The following is a 17,843-nucleotide window of genomic DNA, read 5'->3' on the forward strand; positions in this document are numbered from 1 at the left end:
AGCAATCCAACTCATCATCATCAGTACAAGATTTTGGCTAAAACTTAATGCAACCATAGATGTAAAAATGTGACATTTACTGTGACTCTGTAAAAGCTAAAGGTGATCCAAGGAAATATTGTATGTGGGACTTTTGTTTTTGTTTTTTCAGTGCAATATATATTTGTAATTAAGTTGCTTAAACATATTCATGTTAATTATGCCAACTAAATTATTAAAGAACTGCAAATTTTACAGTGAGAAGCTTAAAATTCTTGTGTCCACTTGTGTATGTTTTAACAATGGCTGTGACCTGGTATTAGGGTGAGAGAGAGAGAGAGAGAGAGAGAGAACCTTTATCAAAACAGTAGTGCACTACACTTTTTCCTTACAGTTTTATATGTTTGGAATCTGCACATTACTTTTTTCTCTTCTTTTGCAGATTTATCTTGAGTGGCTGCAAATCTGTTTGACCTTTAACCCTTGCTGCTGTGGGGTGGGATGGTCATGATGGCGATAACGTGGAGGACAGGATACAGGCACAGCTCCAATGCACATGTTTACTGGTAAAAGGAGGGCAAAGGTCACCTCACCTGTAGTGGCTGCAGATGGACAGAGCAGGCTGGGAAAGTCTGGGATTATAAAGCACAGAAGCTTCTGGAAGTCTTTAAATACTTATGTAAAGAATCTGAAACGTGCAAGGATACAGAACTTATAGGGTTATCTGAAAAAAACTGCTGGAGTGTTTCATTTCCAGGATTTTTTTGGATCTCAGCTCCAGTTAAAGTAAACTAAAGCCTTTCACTTTTGAGGTTTATTTGGACTCCCAGGCTTTGGAGTCGGAATTCCCTGCTCCCATTCGGAGTATAAGCATTTTATTTCTGTCCTCACCTTGGCTGGAGGAAATGGATCAGTCTCCTTGGACACTAAAACGGACCACGGGAAGCTGATTCTAGTACAGACACCACTAAGATGTCGTGGAAGAGGAGCTACTCTGCGTCAGGTGGCGGAATCGGAGGGAGCAGCAGTGTCGGGGGTGGAGGGAGCGGAGGCGGTGTCGGCGGGATGCAGGGAATCTTGACACCGCGCACCATGACGTCCATCGCTCCCAGTAAAGGGCTGAGCAACGAACCAGGACAGAACAGCTGCTTCCTGAATAGTGCCCTACAGGTATGTACACAAAGCACTCACTCACATGTGTTACAGGTAAAGGGATTAAAGAGAAAGTGTGGTGATTTTTTTTTTTGTCCTTTTCTTTTTGTCTTGAAATCCCATGAAAAAACCAGTGGGCCCTAAATCTGGAGAAAATCTTGGAGAAAAAAATAATTCTCGACCTGGTTGACACAAGTGGAGGGGAATGTATTTGAAGATCACTGCACTTTGTGCAAGAAATCAGATAAACTCAGAACGATAGGAATCAATGTGTTGGAGAAAAAGATAGATAGATAGATTTACTTTATTAATCCCTTTGGGGAAATTCAGACTTTTTACTTTTAGAAACTTTTAAATTTTACTTGTAGGAACCCTGACACAGAATAGAAAGATCCTTACATTATGGGCCGGATCTACTAAAGGTTTGCGTGTATTAAAACGTGTGCAAACTCATTGCACTCGCAAAAAAATGTCCAAACTGATTTACTAACAATGTGCACCAAGGGTTGAGTCTTTCAAAGGTGCAAAACAGCGCGTCTGCATCCAGTTAGTACATTTGACACAATGAATATGCAACATGGGGCGTTTAGACATAATTGTGCCTGTGCTGGGAGTAGAAAATGTAAATATGTTCTTTTAGCACACACAAAGTGATTTATCAAACCTGAAAGCAATTTTGCTGATAGAAAGTGTGTCTATATTTACCACGTCTAAAAAGGAGGAGCAAACGGGTTGGGTGTGTAATTGTGCACACATGGAAGTGGTTAGGACACAAATGATGAAATGAGATGCAGAGAATGCATTTTTTCACCCTTGTGTGAACATTTTTGGAATGACAGAGGAAAAAATAATTGAGATGTATGCCCCCCCCCCCCCCAAACACACACACACACACACTTTACAGGACTCTTTTCCACTCCTGATGATTGTGATTAAAAATACGCACCGACATTAGGCTACAGTGTGACAAAATTATGTGTGCCTGACAGTCATTCAATCCAACCCCACACACACACACACACACCCACACACACACACACACACCTTTAAAATGAAAAATAAATGCATGAATGAGTCATCCAATACCTTCTATGACTAAACTCGTCCAACGTCACATTTCCCTGCGTCTGGATCATTCAGTCACTGTTCCCATTACTGCTGGTGTATCCCAGAGCAGTTTTTACATCGTGTTATCTCCAGTAGCACACGCAAAACTCTCATTTAAATAGAGCGGTCTGCAAGATTTTGCACATGTTGTAATTTGCGCAAGTAATCTGAGTAAATCATCCGCAAACCGCGGTTACACCCCACACACAAAATTTTAGATTGCGCACGCAAATTAGTACACACAAATTGGGATCTTAGTAGATCTGGCCCTATGTGTAATTAAGGCTTTGAGTTGAGATTGTTTAGCGTCACAAAATGATCGAATATATGTTGGAGGCTATTGGCATCAAGCAGCTGCACAACATCAGCAGTTATTATTGTGTAAGTTGTAAAAACAGGACTTAGATGTAAATAGTCCTGCTACCAACATTAGTATTGCCCCTTTTCACATCAAAATTTTGTCAGGAAATGGAGGCAGTCCACCTCTGTTGGAGTTTAGTTGCTAATGTAATGTAGAACCGTAAACTGAGGGTGATAAATAGTTGTGTTAAAAAGTTATAACTGTTAGTCTCCTCTTCATTATGCTGCACAACCAATAATATAATTTGGTGCCAATTGTTGTAGTTTTTGCATTTTCAGAGATACTTTTACAGTTCAAAAAAAAAAAAATACCAGGGGGAATATATATCTATTAGATAATTAATGTGATCAGGGTCAGGTCATCATCCAGACAGACAAAACATGTGGTGTTTGCATCTGTCACTCTAGATGTACTGCAATGTGATGTTCATGCTGTTGGCCTTGGCTCATTAGACATTGATATAGGGGTGTAACGGTACAGAAAAATTTTGGTTCGATACGTTTTTGGTACGGGGGGTGTGTGCTCCATAACTACCGAAAACCGAAAGTGAAACTTAACACGCTTTGAACATCTCTGTGCCTCTGTTATACTCTTTGTATACCCCCCCTTACCGGTGCCCCAGCTTCAGAATAAAGTATTTTGTTTTTTTTGCAGCGTTGCTGAGAATTCAGCAACAGAATGTATATAGGGGAAACCCTGCACATTGGTTCTGCGTTCAGCCAGCCTGATCGTACTGTGTGGGCTCCACTTCAAGGTTTGTGTGGAAACTTAAGGCGAATGTTTGCGTTCTTCACATAGGCTACATGTATTTGTTCAGTACTCCTCCATATTGTATCGAAGGCCCCAATCCAAAACGGTTCGGTACAAACAAGTGCACAGTTACACCTCTACATTGGTGGTTTCATTTTTTTCCTTAATTAAAAACAATATTATGTTGATCATGTAGTCATGTTGCTTATTACTTGTGTGTGTGCAGTGATGTCAATGGCACAGGTTGTTGACACATCATAATGTGTGTCATGATGATAAATGCTTCCTCCCACATGGGACTGGACTCACAAAACCGGAAAGTGACCCAAACGTGGTTCCATCAGACTTGGAGTGACAGCTCTCTCACCTGTTGAATGAGTTTTTTTTCCCTCAATTTGTCAGCATGAAGTTACAAGTAACAAGACCATCAAGTGACTTTTATCCAAGTGCAGTGTTATGCCAATGATTCCATTAAAACATGGCAATGGAATGGACCAGCACTATTAATTACATTCACCATCTAAAACATCACTTAGATCAGCTTGTGTAAAATACATCTGAACAGGGACTGACTGTTTCTCATGTTTACTGATGTAAATCTCTCTCACAATTACAGAACATCTTAGATGATTATGATGAGATGTGATAATTATATCATGATCGCTGTGTCTGGTTTGTAAAATGATAAATGGATGGACCAAATATCCCAAAATTTAGAAACGCTATAACACATCATAAGTAAACAATAAGAATCTTACAAACAGCAGTCTCCAGGGATCAGCTCCAACTGTTAAGATTGGGGAAAGCAATGTGGTTAGTTTTGATGCTTTTGACATGGGTTCAGTTTTTACCCTCGGCCACACTGGCCGCAGGGTATTGTCATCAGTTGGTCATTCGTCCGTCTGTCTGTCTGTCTGTCTAGTATATGCAAAAACTTTGGCATGTATCAGTGGTTCTCAACTGTGGGGGGCAGGAGAAAGTCAACAACAATGATAAGGTGAGGGGAGCTCACTTTCACTGTCTCACAGCTTTATTGAAACATGATCCACATACAGGTCTAGGGCTGGGTAAAAAAATCGATCTTGGATCGATTTTATTTCAATTTTGCGTGAACTAATTGGACATATTATAAAATATAATGAAACCAAAATGATTGTTCACTGCAGAGTACTTTTCTTCAGTCCTCCAAGTTGACTAGAACTTTAATCAGAATGAGCAGTTGCGTCAGAAAGGCGTTTCCCAGCAGCCTGAAGCCTCTTAAAGCCTTTAACCCTGCAGGTCTACCGCAGTGCCTTTGAGCCAGCCAGCCTTCCAGACGACTCCACCTCCACACATAACAAGCTTCTGAGTCTGAGCCTGTAATCACACTCATTTAGGATTCATGAGCTCTCATGAGGGTGGCCAGGCCCTTTAACATTGAGAGGAGAGTGCTTTGTGGGGGGTGAGAGATGTAATTACCGGTGGCTGACTCATTAACCCGAGTGGGCGGGGCCACTCAAATTACAGAGTGGCCTCAACGCCAAACACTCATTAAATGCTTTAACTACAACTCCAATGCACACACACTTACAGACACAACTCCTGCATGAGCAACATTTCACAGGCAGAGGTCAGAGGTCACAGCACACACATGTTCACAGGTAAATCAGAAGTATGTTTAGACTTTTTAAATATGGAGTTCAACATTCACACATCAACAAAATGAAGTCATTTCCTTAGGTTTGGTCTAGTATCCTGTAATCATTAGATGTAGAGCTGTAGCTATTGATTATGTTTGTAACTGATGAATCTAGTGATTATTTTCTTAGATTTGATTGAACAATTATTTGGACAGGCAAAGAAAATAGTAAAATATGAAAAAGATATGTCTGAAAATGTCAGCTTGTTCTTTGTACCAGAACCATCTGAAACAACAACCACAAAAAGCATCAAAGTAACAGTTAAGTAACATGTACAAAATATATCTATGTAGAAATGACAACAGTATAAAAGTATGTCTTACATCTATATCTTCCCTCACGGTGAAGAACTTCAAAGATGACTCCATCATAAGCAGTCTGCTTGTTTATATAACAAACCAAAACGTCACTCAGGCCTTTTCAGAAATTTTGTTGTGAAGTGCATTGTGGGAGTGGCAACCAAGCAAACGTGGTTTCTCACAGATCCTGCAAGAAAATGACCCAGATCGCTACAGCATAAAATTCTACAGTCCACCAAGGTTGTTTTAAAGAATGAGTCTAGTCGATGGATGGAGGTAAAGGCAACATTTGGGTTCAGCACTCACGAAGAGACAGCGAAATTGCTGCTGCATGGAATTCCCATTCCCACAATGCACTTCGTGACAAAATTTCCAAAAAGGCCAGAGTGACGTTTCAGTTTACTGTGTAAACAAGTAGACTGTTTATGATGGAGTCATTTTCGAAGTTGTTCACCGTGAGGGAAGTGATTCAGGTGCGTAAGCACGGATAGACTAATGGATTAATGATAATTGGGATATCACTGGGGTTTTACAAACTTGAAAAAAAATGTGTAAGTCAGTACAACATATTAAAACACCAGACATGTTGAACTGGGCCACTGTCTCCACAGAGTCTAGATTATTTGTGTCTAGTCTTTTCCCAGTTTGGAATCCATAAAGTTCATCTATCTATCTACGTTTGCGCCCCCCACCCCACCCATACACCCCCTCACCCTGACTCTTCTGCTCGTCTGGACTCATCACTGTTTGAAACATCTAAGGATTGTGCAGCTGCAGGCGGCTGAGCAGAGGTGAGGTTAGCAACACTGACATATGACAGAGACAAAACGAAGAAGAATATCGCAGTAACAAGCAGCTGAGGCCTTCATCGGCTGTCCACACCTTCCTCCTCTTCTTACTCCCTCTGCTGCTGCCGCTTTCCATGAAAAACCATCCATTTGACTGTCTGCATCACCGCCCACAAACATGACTGCACAACATTAATCGGAACAGTTTTTAACGGGTCGTCCTGATGTTCATTCTAGTTTTGAACCTCAATGCAGCTTGTAGTTTCATTTCATTTGTTGGAAAATCAACTTATGGGGACTTTAAACTTCCTGCAGAGATAATCCATCACTATGTTTGCTCTGTGTCTGAGCTCCACATTAGAGACTGAAGCAGCTGCTGCCTGTATTAAGCTGCAGACACAGTTGCTTTACACTATATTTTGATTTTCTTTTGTCCACCTGCAGAAGTGAATATTACCTAAAATTATAAGTGGAAAAAATATGAAAAAACCCTGTCATTACACAAACTTGCATGCATTGTAATGCAGACCTTTGAAGGTGTCTCAGGGAAAACACAGAAATGGATGTGAACAGAACCTTGATATTTATTAAGCTGATGATAAAGTCCTGACTTTTTAATGTATATCTACCTTATCTGTCGCTTTTGAAAGTTTATTTCCTGAGAAAGATCTTTTGTTCGCAGAGTGGCAGAGGAATCTTTTTTTTTTTTTTTGTCCTTCAGTTTATAGTTTGCTAAATGTCATAATGGCAGGCAAAACCTTGTATCTAAAACAGAGTTAACAGCCTAACTGATTTGCTCTACTCAGGTACATTTTTATAAATATGATCTAAAACCAATAGAAGTGTTGGGAGAAGAAAATGTGTTAATATGTTCACGTGTACATAAAGCGTTCTCACAAACTCACCTGCCTGACATGCTCTGTGCTGCAGCAACATATTGGACCTGGGGGGGGGGGCAGGAAGGAGAAAACAAACACACCCAAAGTGCTGACAAAACAGTATGTTTCACAGTGTCCAAAGATGTAACAGATTCACACCACAGAAGGGGAGGCAGCACCCAGCATTCCACAAAGAGACTTCACTGAGCTTCAGGCACTGTTTTAAAAAAAAAAAAAAAAAAAAAACAACTTCTCATAACTGGAGTGATGAAGAAATTCCTCTGTGTCTGAGTTCCAGGCACTCAGCAGGAGTCTGGACCCCCACAGTCTGAGAGGGGGAGGAGGAGGAAGAGCATGAGATGTCCAGAGTGGAATGAGATCAAATCACAGATCATTTCACCACACAAACATTTAGCTGCACCTGCAACTTTCCCCTAAACACCATATTTTTAATCTCATATCTGTTGTTAAGATGGGTGTGTCAGATCATATGACCCTCCTAAATATGTGGATGTGTAACTGAGGAATAATTAAATGATGCACAGTGTAAGCAAAAGTATGATTGAATAGCAGCAGTCTAAAGGTGGGGCACTATATAGACTAGGGCTGCACGATATTGGAAAAAAATAGGACCAATGTCCCTGTATCTTACCGGCCAAATTAAAAGCTTTGGGAAATGTATCCAGATGCCATTTATTATCACCCACTTCTGTGTATTTATTCTATTACAGAAATAGCCCATGTTTTGGTCATATTCTAATCAGATCTGTAAAAAATTCAAATTCCAACTTGATATCACTCATACTGATTTATTTGCTCAATCCACTTCCTATCTCTTATAATGGGAAAATTTTTCAAAGTGGCACCAAATCCAGAATCAGATCCAGATCTAAATAATGTCAATACTTTGTGTTGACATCATCATACAGAAGCTGTATACCAAGTTTGAAGTCAATCAGAACTGGAGTTTGGGAGAAGAAGAATAAATGGTATCGGGATACATTTCCCAAAGCTTTGAATTTAGCCGGTAAGCTACAGGGCCATTGGTCCTATTTTTCAATGTTGTTACCAGCAACTCACTCCATGTGCAGGGGCGTCCTCTGCTTCAGCAAACTGATTAAGAACGATTGTGATTGGTGGATTGCTGTACACAGTGTGTGTCAGGTACCCAGGTTGAAATTAGATAATTAGATGAGAACACATTGAGTTCATTTGCCTCCTACATTGCAGGACCTGTGATGTGACTATTGCGCACATGTACATTGCGATGACGATGCTCAAATGATATATTGCGCAGCTCTAATATAGGCCACTTTGGAGTCGATGTCACAGTCTACGCCACCATAGTTGCACATGCAATCAGATGGCAGAAAAACACTGTATATCAGTGGAGGTAAACTGAGAGATCGGAGGGAAAAGAGGAGGAAAAATGTCTTGTTGTCAGTATGTGCCTTAAAGAACACTTACCAGCCATGCAAGTGCAGTTGGCTGTCATAGTTGGTCAACTTGTCTGTGATCGCCCATGTCTTGAAAAACTGCATTTTGTCCTTGTAGCTGACTGGGCAGCACGTTGGTCCTGACGCATGAAAACCATCAGACAAATCTTTGTGGTCATGTCCAGGATATTGAACACTAAGTACAAAATCTGTTGTATATTACAACCTGTTCTGTGTTCTTTGTGCTCTTAAACTGAAGGGTCAAACAGGATGTTCACTAATAAAAAGTGACACGGGCTGCGTATGAGATTTTTCTGCGGCATAATTGTGCAAGGTACTATGACATTCGTACCTTTAAAATGGCCAGTGCAACAAAGCTATAGACATCGAGGGATTTGTATGCCTTGAGCTTTTCTTTTGTGTGAACGCTGGGATTTTCAACAAGCTATAAAAAGATGTCTGACCACTGTAGCTTCGGCCATTTCGTTACCCACTGAGCCGACAATGAGTATGGATCAGGAAACCTCACCCCGCTGCTAATGGTCAACTTATCTTTGGAAGACACCTTGTGTCTTGTTGACAGACCATTAAAATAATCAGAGAAGGTCTCTGTATCTTCCATTACTCTCCTGATTTTAGCATTTTCTGCCACCAGTTAGGCCCCACCCACAAAATCCGTCATCACTGTTTACCAACATTGAAATGGTCAATAGGTTCTCTCACTAATTGTTTTTAATGGTAAACCTTCATTCGTGTTCTGCATTTGTTACATCACTTCTATTGTGCTGACTTCTACCTAGTCACTGTTTACATGATTCTGCCATGAAGTCATATGTCTAATCAGCAGGGCCATACATCAGTCTCTACTGCTCTGTTGGATTTTTGATATGTAGTGCAGATCTGCATCATTTAAAAAGTCTGGTCCAATGTGTGCAGTTAATACGACTGTACATCTGTTGACATGAGGACATACAGTCAGACATACGTGAAACACCTGTTTGTCCCTCCGGCGTCCACACATCAGCCTTAGTTTTTATACACTCCATCTCTCTCACACACACTCCGAGTCATCATGAGTCCAGATGGTCTCCTGCAGCAGATGAACATACTTTGACATGCTCACACCTTCACATCAGGTCATGAAAGCTATGCTTTGATTGGCTGACTGAGTGTCTTCGCTGCTGTGTGATTGGTTGTTGGCACAGTGATGTAACCCAGTCATTTTGAGCTGATAGTGCAGCGGGTAGACAGTGGTCCTCTGAAGTCCACTGGGATTTTTCAGGATTATTTGAAAACGAGTTAAGGACTTCGCCAGTGTTCTCTGACCAGGGTCTTCAACATCTGAGTGGAAGAGTACAGAACTGAATTGGCCTGAAATGCATTTGAGAGCCTATCCCTGAAAATGCTCAAAGGTCAGAGCCTTAAATCGACAGGCAGGTGGCAGGCCGCTGCTTCAGAATTTTAATATAATTCAGAAATTACACACATCTGCAGAGGGATTTGGATTTAATGCAATGTATGCAGGAAGAGAAGACGCAGTGACATCTGACTGAGACGAGAGAGAGGTAGATTATTTAATGTGTCAATACCATGGGCAGGAAAACAGTGCTGTCACCATGGTTTAGTCACGTCTTTTCTCTTCACCTATGTCCTGTCTGTGCAATTTGTTTCCTGCTTCTTTTGACGCTTCTCTTTGTCAAATCATTATTTTACATGCATTCATGGCTCTACAACATTTCCATAAGATGTCTGCTCATCTCGGCCCCTGTACATTTAAAACGACTTCTCAGAGACGGCACAAATGATGTTTTCTGGAAATAACTGGAGTAACCATACACCCTTACTAAAATGACCCGTCACTGTATTTTTGAGGTGGATTATTGTTGTAAAATCAGTATGTTGAGGTTTATTCACACATCCAGTCTTATGTCTGGATGTCTGAAACAACATTCCTGACTTTGTGAAACTACGAAAATGAATGTCTGCTTTAGAAATGATTATGTAATACTAGTATGTGACCTGTGGGAAACCACGGGTTGTCGATGTGGAATTTTTTAATGCTGGGAAGAGCAGACTTTAGAAAAAAGTGTTAGTCTATGTTTTACAAGTACTGACATAAAAATTGTTTGGTAAGTACAGTAGTTCTTTAAAATGTGTACAACAATGAATATATGTTTAGGCAGGCGCGCATGCAGAGTGAAATTGTGAGCCACGGAGTGCACGAACAGGGTGGGGGTGAATGGTTCGTAAGACTGGGGGCTACCTCATAATGATTAGGCTCAGACTGTACGGCCGTACATCTCCTCTTTCCCCTAGTGAAACTTACCACGCGTTGCTAATTCTTCTACGTCTCCTGCTGTTTTGAAGCTCATTGACCTTTTCCCTACCTCCTGAAACTTCACAGACTTTCATTTGAGGGGGCAGGATGTTTGTTTAAGGGGGTATTGCCCCCCCCCCCCTCGATCCGACCCTGATATCTATACATCTGGACTGTAGCTAGTAAATATAGCATTCCTGTTTTCAACTCCATTTCCCATCATGCAGCATGGTACTGCACTTCTGTGATTCTAAGGCAACTGTGTTCCAAAATGATTAATATCTCTAAAAATATTGGTCCTATCAAATTGCCAAGACATTTAATGTGGAGATGGGACTATTCCTCAACTGTAGGTACCAAATTGGCCAGGTAAAAACTGTCTCAATTTCTCAGAATTGATCTACACACACACACACACAGATGCTCTAAGACCTTCCAGTATTATGATATAGGTTTTGTTTTATGCATGCTAATTTCTAAATTCAGTGTTGTATGTCTTCAGGTTCTCTGGCACCTGGATATCTTTCGTCGCAGTTTCCGTCAGCTGAGCACTCACAAGTGCATGGAGGACTCGTGCATCTTCTGTGCTCTGAAGGTAAAACCTCATTCACATTGATACCAATGGCCAGACTACACATTCATCCCATTTTTCACCTCACTATCTTTGTGTTCTTCTTCAGAATATCTTCGCTCAATTTCAGTACAGCAGTGAGAAAGTCTTGCCGTCTGATGCTCTTCGCAGTGCCCTCGCCAAAACCTTCCAGGATGAACAGAGGTTTCAGCTCGGCATTATGGATGATGCTGCAGAGTGCTTCGTATGTCTCATACACACACTTGAGCTCACTTGTTAAAGTTTTTCCCTGCAGCTTCTCATCAATGGTGTTGGATCATAAACTCCAAACTCGAGACCAAATAGGCTAAAATACCCAACATAAATATGAATTTAATTTTAATTATTTTTTAAAATGTTAGTAGCGTGTTGACCCGTGGGAATCCACAGGTTCTAGAAGCAGTAGAGTTGATAAAATGGGGAGCTGAGCTAAGCTTACTGGTGGCTACACAGATTAGGAAGAAATATAATGGCCCTCATTTTGTTTTGTATTGACATCAACATGGACCATAGACTTTGAGACACGACTGAACATGACGGTTTATTGCGACTCACTGTTTTCCTGTGTCCGGATCCACTGATCTCCAGTCCGTGTGGTGTGATCTGATCTGCACAGAACAGTCTGTCAAGGCAGCATAACACTTTTACACATGACTGAACATGACTGTTTATTGCGATTCACTGCCGTTCTGTGTGCGGATCTGCAGAACTCCAGTCCGTCTGATCGCACTCTGCGCAGAATGGTCTGTCACTGTGTTACGGCAAGGGGGGGTTGTCCGGAGGGGGACACAGTAAGAACCAGACCAACCTTGTTTGTGTGTGATCACAGCCGGACTTGATCCTGATCCAGATCCGGATCCAGCCCCTGTGGCTGTGAATGGACTCCTCCGCGGGCTGCCTGTAAGCCCACTGTAATTTTAAAAACAACAAATATCTCAAAAAGTATTGGCCGTATCGATACGTTGGTTTCACCTGTCTGATCCTTGACACAAAATACATAAGTACTCCAAAAGGCAAGGCTTTCCAGTTTTACACTTATAAAGCAGATACACATACATGCACACAGAGGCTTTTATAATATAGATACCATTTTATTGATTTAGTTTAACTGTTATTGTTTACTTGTATTCATGTCTTGTGCACTTTTTTACTCTGGATAAAGCTCTTATATGTAAATGTACTTTTATATATAAACAGATTGTCTGATAAATTTAGTTTTTACAATCTTAAGGCAAAATCGAAAAGAGACAGGATGAAAACAACATAAAAAATACAACATGACAAACATAGAAGATGTAACAAGACAAAAATGACATTAGAAAAGAAAGTTGGGGAGAATTTTTTTTTGTGGCAGAAAAGTCACAGTGATGTTTGTGTATGTTAGTGTTTGCATTGTCTTGTGTGTCTGATGTTGCCACTGTTGCAGCCGAGCTAATATTGCTTGTTTGAACTGACGTCTTACTATGTATGACATCGCAATATTTATTTAACTGTTTTAACAATGGAAGAGCAAAAGCATGATGTCAATTCTCCACATATGCAAGTACATTTACATTCTGAGGAAACAGAATACTTTTGAACCTTGAGCAGAAAAGATTTGTGAAGCACTGGGTCTTTTATCTCTTACACATTATTTTCTTCTCCTATTTTTCATCAGGACTTAGGTTGTGAGAGAGTGATGAGAAGATTGTTTGATTGTGGGATTTTGGGGGTCCTCCCTCATGAAAATTTTCTATTACACTGCCCGGTTAAAAATACAAAAAAGTCACACATGCAGTATTTCACTGCGTTACCTTTGTTTTTGATTATAGGAGACATTCACTGGATTTAACTTGGCAAATAGTTCAGATCCTTCCATCGGTAAGTACTGCAGTGGTCGATAATGTTTCAGCTGGAACAAGTTATTTAACTCTAACTGATGCAGTAAGTAGCCTCTCATGTCTCTAATGTCAAAAATATTGGACAGTGTCAGGATTGATCAGGATCATCAGGCTTGTGACAGAATGGTTCAGTGAGAATGGGACATCATTTACACATGGATTTGCCTCCATAAAGTCCAGACTCTAATTTGGGATGGGATGAAGACTTGATGCAGCGGTCTGATTCTCCATCATCAGTAATCAAAAATCAATGCAACTATGGATGAAAAAAATATTATGATGCTTATTGTGACACTACATAAAAAAAGATGTCACTGTGAATGTCTCCTGTAATCAAAACCAAAGGGGGTTCAGTCAAATATTGCATGTGTGACTTTTTTTTTTTTTTTTTTGTGAGCCAGGCTGTGTATTTGACTAAAACCTGTGTGTGGGGGAGCTTCACACAAGAACATTTTTGCGCCACCCCCAAAAAAAAAATTGCCTAGGGTCCCATCATTTTGATTCATTATTATTGCATTATTATTCATTATTGTTATTATTATATGTGTGTCCAAATATGTTGTAAAACTATTGAAGATAATAGTTATTAAAATTAGATCAGCTAAAGAACAAAGTTTATTGATGAAGTTAAACAGAATATGAATATAAAATGTATTTATGTTGACCACAATGTAATACAAGTCAAAGTACATTTTAATATTGCTGCATTCTTTTTTGAAAGTTTAAAAATTTTGTTCATATCACCCAGATTTTACATTTGTGTTGTGTTTGTGCAGGAGAACATCCTGATGAGGATTCACTTTCACATCGCAGATGAGACCAAAGAAGACATCTGCACAGCCAGACACTGCATCCCACACCAGAAGTTTGCCATGACGCTGTTCGAGCAGGTGAGACCAACTCTAGCCAAAAGGTTCCATTACATGTCCTGCCTGTTTACTGCCTGTTCTCCCACCGTGTGTTTGTTTGGTGTGTGGTCTCTTTTTCCCGTTTGGCTGAATGCTCAGTCGTGCAGTATCAACAGTGTACCAACAGTTTGGTCTAAATATGAGGGTTTAGTTTATGTTGCTGTGTGCTTTCCTGGTTGAAAATGTCTTTACTGACAATTGTTTCACTTTTGAATGCTGTCAGATAAATAGGAACATGGCTTGGACAAAGACCTTGTGAGTTTTCTTAGAGCTAGAGGAGGATATTTTTTTGTTCCTAATAATATACTCAGAGCAGCAACATGTCATTCAAAATTGAATTTAGTTACATGGTGGATGAAAAGGACTACACTTTTCTCAGCTCTGTCTCTACAACCTAGAGCCAAAACAAAGCGAATAATCAATTAATAAAAATTATTTGATTACAATTTTTACCCCTCGGCCAACTTTGGGCTGAAGAGGTATTGTCCCGCAACCAAGGTGTGATGTGTTTATGACGTGTGTGTGTGACCCCCACGCTGGGGGGATTTAAAAATGAGCGCAGGCCTGTCTCACCTCTGTTACTCCTTTGGCTTGGCTGTGGAAATCGGTCAGTGATGGCAAAAAGGTGGGATCACCATCTCACCTTTTTTCCAGGATCTCTGTGTAAAAGTGGCTTAACATAGTGGCAAAACCTTACAACCTTGCAGATTCAAGATGTTATTGATTCTTGATAGAAAATGCCATTGAGATACAGTGACATTGGTTGTATTTTTATGTGTACAGTGGTCCACTATAGCATTGTGAATATCAAAAGCTAAGCTAGGTCACTGATAAGTTGTTTTCAGGGTTTAATATTAAGAAAAGGTGCAAAAATATGTTTTTACTATAACATAATGGGGTCTGTGCTGTGTGTCATCTTTCTTTCCAGTCATTCCAGTAGTTATTTGACCACCAGGAGGTGCTGCTCCTTTACTCATATGACCACAGAGGCTTTTGTGTTGAAATGTTGTGATGCTGACCTGTGTGTGTGTGTGTGCGTGTGTGTGTGTGTGTGTGTCAGTGTGTGTGCAGCAGCTGTGGAGCGTCCTCAGACCCTCTGCCCTTTATTCAGATGGTCCACTACATCTCCACCACCTCGCTGTGGTAAGTCTGTCTCTGTGCATCTCCGGGTCTATGTTTAGCTCTCCCTCAGATGAGGAAAACACACCCCCCCCCGACCTTACTCATCACCACATTTATGTTGCTAAGTTTCATATCACCAGGGCAACCGGCTAATCACCCTCAATCACAAACAGGTGAATCATTGTCGCACATTCCTCTCATGTCTCTTAAAGCCATACGACCCAGCAGGGCCTTACACTCTGGACTGGGTCATGATGTTTTAGTTTTTATCAGAAATTAGAATATCTGACATCTGAAAGTGTAGCAATATCTCTGTGACATCACTATTTATTTATTTAAATACACTCAAATAGTTTGTCTGTATCCATGGCAGTTATTACTGATCTGATTTTTATTTCTGCTGTCATCACCATCTGTATTTTTTAAAAATGTATAATACATGAATGTAAAAATGTGCTACTTTGACTCTGATGCAGCTGCTTCCACTCTGGGATCTGATTGGTCACATATCACGAGTAACAGCCTATCATCAGTGAAATGAAATTTTCAAAAAATTGTTTTTTCGTTTTACTGATAATCATTTATCATTTATTTCGCACCTATTATTTTTGATCCCTCCAATTCAGTGTGAAAATAGACAAATAATTGACTAATAATGTTGAAACTAGCGCATAGACCTGTGGGAATCCATGGGTTCTAGAAGCAGTAGAATTGATATAATGGGGAGCTGAGCTAAGTTTAATCGTGTAACACTGAGATTACCAAAAAAATATAATGGCCCTCATTTAGTTTTGTATTGAAATCAAAAGTAACAGATAAGAATGCTTTCATAGTGGTATTATGTATTTCTTTGAAAGGGCTTTACAGTAATGTTACTGTATGACTTCATCACATTCACATTACTGGATAACTTTGCTAAGTTTATTGATGTAACACAGAGATTAGGAAGAAATATAATGGCCCTTATATTTTTTTTTGTATTGACATGGATGTGGACCATAGACTTTTACACAGGATTAAAGATTAATTGCGACTCACTCCATTTTGGGATCTGAACTCAGGTCCAATTGGAGCCTGCACAGTCCAGAACCAGACCGACCTTGTTAGTGTGTAATGACAGCCAGATCCAGTTTTCCTGTCATGTCCCCGTGTTTCTGCTGATCCAGATCCAGACCCCCACCCCCCATACAATGTAAACCCATTGTAATTTTAAAAACCAATAACTCCAAAACTATTGGTCGTATCAATATGCAGTTTTCGGCTGTCTGATCCTTGACCCAAAATACATAAGTACTCCAAAAGGCAAAGGCTAGCTCTGCCCAGTTTTTCAGTTATAAAGCTGATACACATACACACTTGCACGTATGCACACCGAGGTCACTTGGCTTTTATAATATAGATATTACTGAAGTCAGCTTAAAGACCTTTTCTGTTCATTCATGGTATCAAGTCTAAGAACTCTAACATCACTTCCTCTCTTGGTCTTTCTCAGTAACCAGGCAGTGAAAATGTTGGAGTCGAGGGAGAAGGCCACTCCTGGTATGTTTGGGGAGCTGCTGCGAAACGCCAGCATGGGAGACCTTCGTAACTGCCCTGTAAGATTTCAGTATTCATTTGTGATAGGTGAAGAAGAGTTCAATAGGTAAAGATCCATGCTGACCAATGGTCCTCCTCTTCCTCAGAGTCAGTGTGGTCAGCAGCTCAGAATGGCTCGAGTCCTCCTCAACAGTCCAGAGATCATCACCATCGGCCTGGTCTGGGACTCAGACCACTCGGACTTGGCAGAGGATGTGATCCACACCCTGGGAACCTGCCTGCGCCTGGGAGATGTAAGGAAGAGGAAGAAGAGAACCACAATACAGCTATTAATCATTGGTCTCATCAGAGTGAGAACACATGAAATAAAGTGAGTTTACTGAGATCCCGTGTTTGGTCTGCAGCTGTTTTACAGGGTGACGGAGGAGAAGGCTCGGCAATCGGAGCTCTACCTGGTTGGCATGGTGTGTTACTATGGAAAACACTACTCCACATTCTTCTTTCAGACAAAGATCCGACGATGGATGTACTTTGATGATGCACATGTCAAGGAGGTATGTTCATTATTGTCTGTTTGAATTTAGCAAGCATTATATAAACTGAGGTGTACATGGTCAAAATATGTCTTATTTGACCAAGTTCAAAAAGCCAGTAACAGTGTAATAAACAACATATAATAACTATTATACCCTTTGTTGACTGCCTTGTTATTCTTATATTTCCTAAATATGCCACACAAAGCATTTGACGCGGTTAAAATATAAATCACCAACTCTATTCTCAGTCATATATGTCTACAGTCCTTCTCACCAACATTTTTGACATTTTTTTTCTTGCATAAGAAATATTATCCTGAACAGAACATAAGAAGGAAAAAAGGATCAACACATAATGATGGTGCCAAGTGCCACAATAACATGGGAAACAGGGCGTCTACACTTACACTACACTTACAGACTGTTTTTACAGAGGACTGTGGTGATGAATCATGGACACAATTGTGTTTTTACTGAGAAACAAGGACCATAGACTTGCATTAAA

The 17,843-nt window shown here is 40.3% G+C and overlaps 1 protein-coding gene across 6 annotated transcripts in view; it reads left to right on the top strand.

Moving 5' to 3' along the window:
• Nucleotides 1–17,843, top strand: part of usp54a (ubiquitin specific peptidase 54a) — a 77,267-nt gene that overhangs the window by 28,765 nt on the left and 30,659 nt on the right. For all 6 annotated transcript variants that reach the window (XM_030155512.1, XM_030155510.1, XM_030155514.1 and 3 more), the window contains exons 2-9: nt 422–1,149; nt 11,249–11,341; nt 11,427–11,561; nt 14,013–14,126; nt 15,205–15,287; nt 16,759–16,861; nt 16,949–17,095; nt 17,207–17,356. In XM_030155512.1, coding sequence (XP_030011372.1) covers nt 952–1,149; nt 11,249–11,341; nt 11,427–11,561; nt 14,013–14,126; nt 15,205–15,287; nt 16,759–16,861; nt 16,949–17,095; nt 17,207–17,356 — 1,023 coding nt within the window. In that variant the 5' untranslated portion in view covers nt 422–951. The remainder of the gene's footprint in view (nt 1–421; nt 1,150–11,248; nt 11,342–11,426; nt 11,562–14,012; nt 14,127–15,204; nt 15,288–16,758; nt 16,862–16,948; nt 17,096–17,206; nt 17,357–17,843) is intronic.

Source organism: Sphaeramia orbicularis, chromosome 15, assembly GCF_902148855.1.
Source record: "Sphaeramia orbicularis chromosome 15, fSphaOr1.1, whole genome shotgun sequence".
Taxonomy (NCBI): Eukaryota; Metazoa; Chordata; class Actinopteri; order Kurtiformes; family Apogonidae; genus Sphaeramia; species Sphaeramia orbicularis.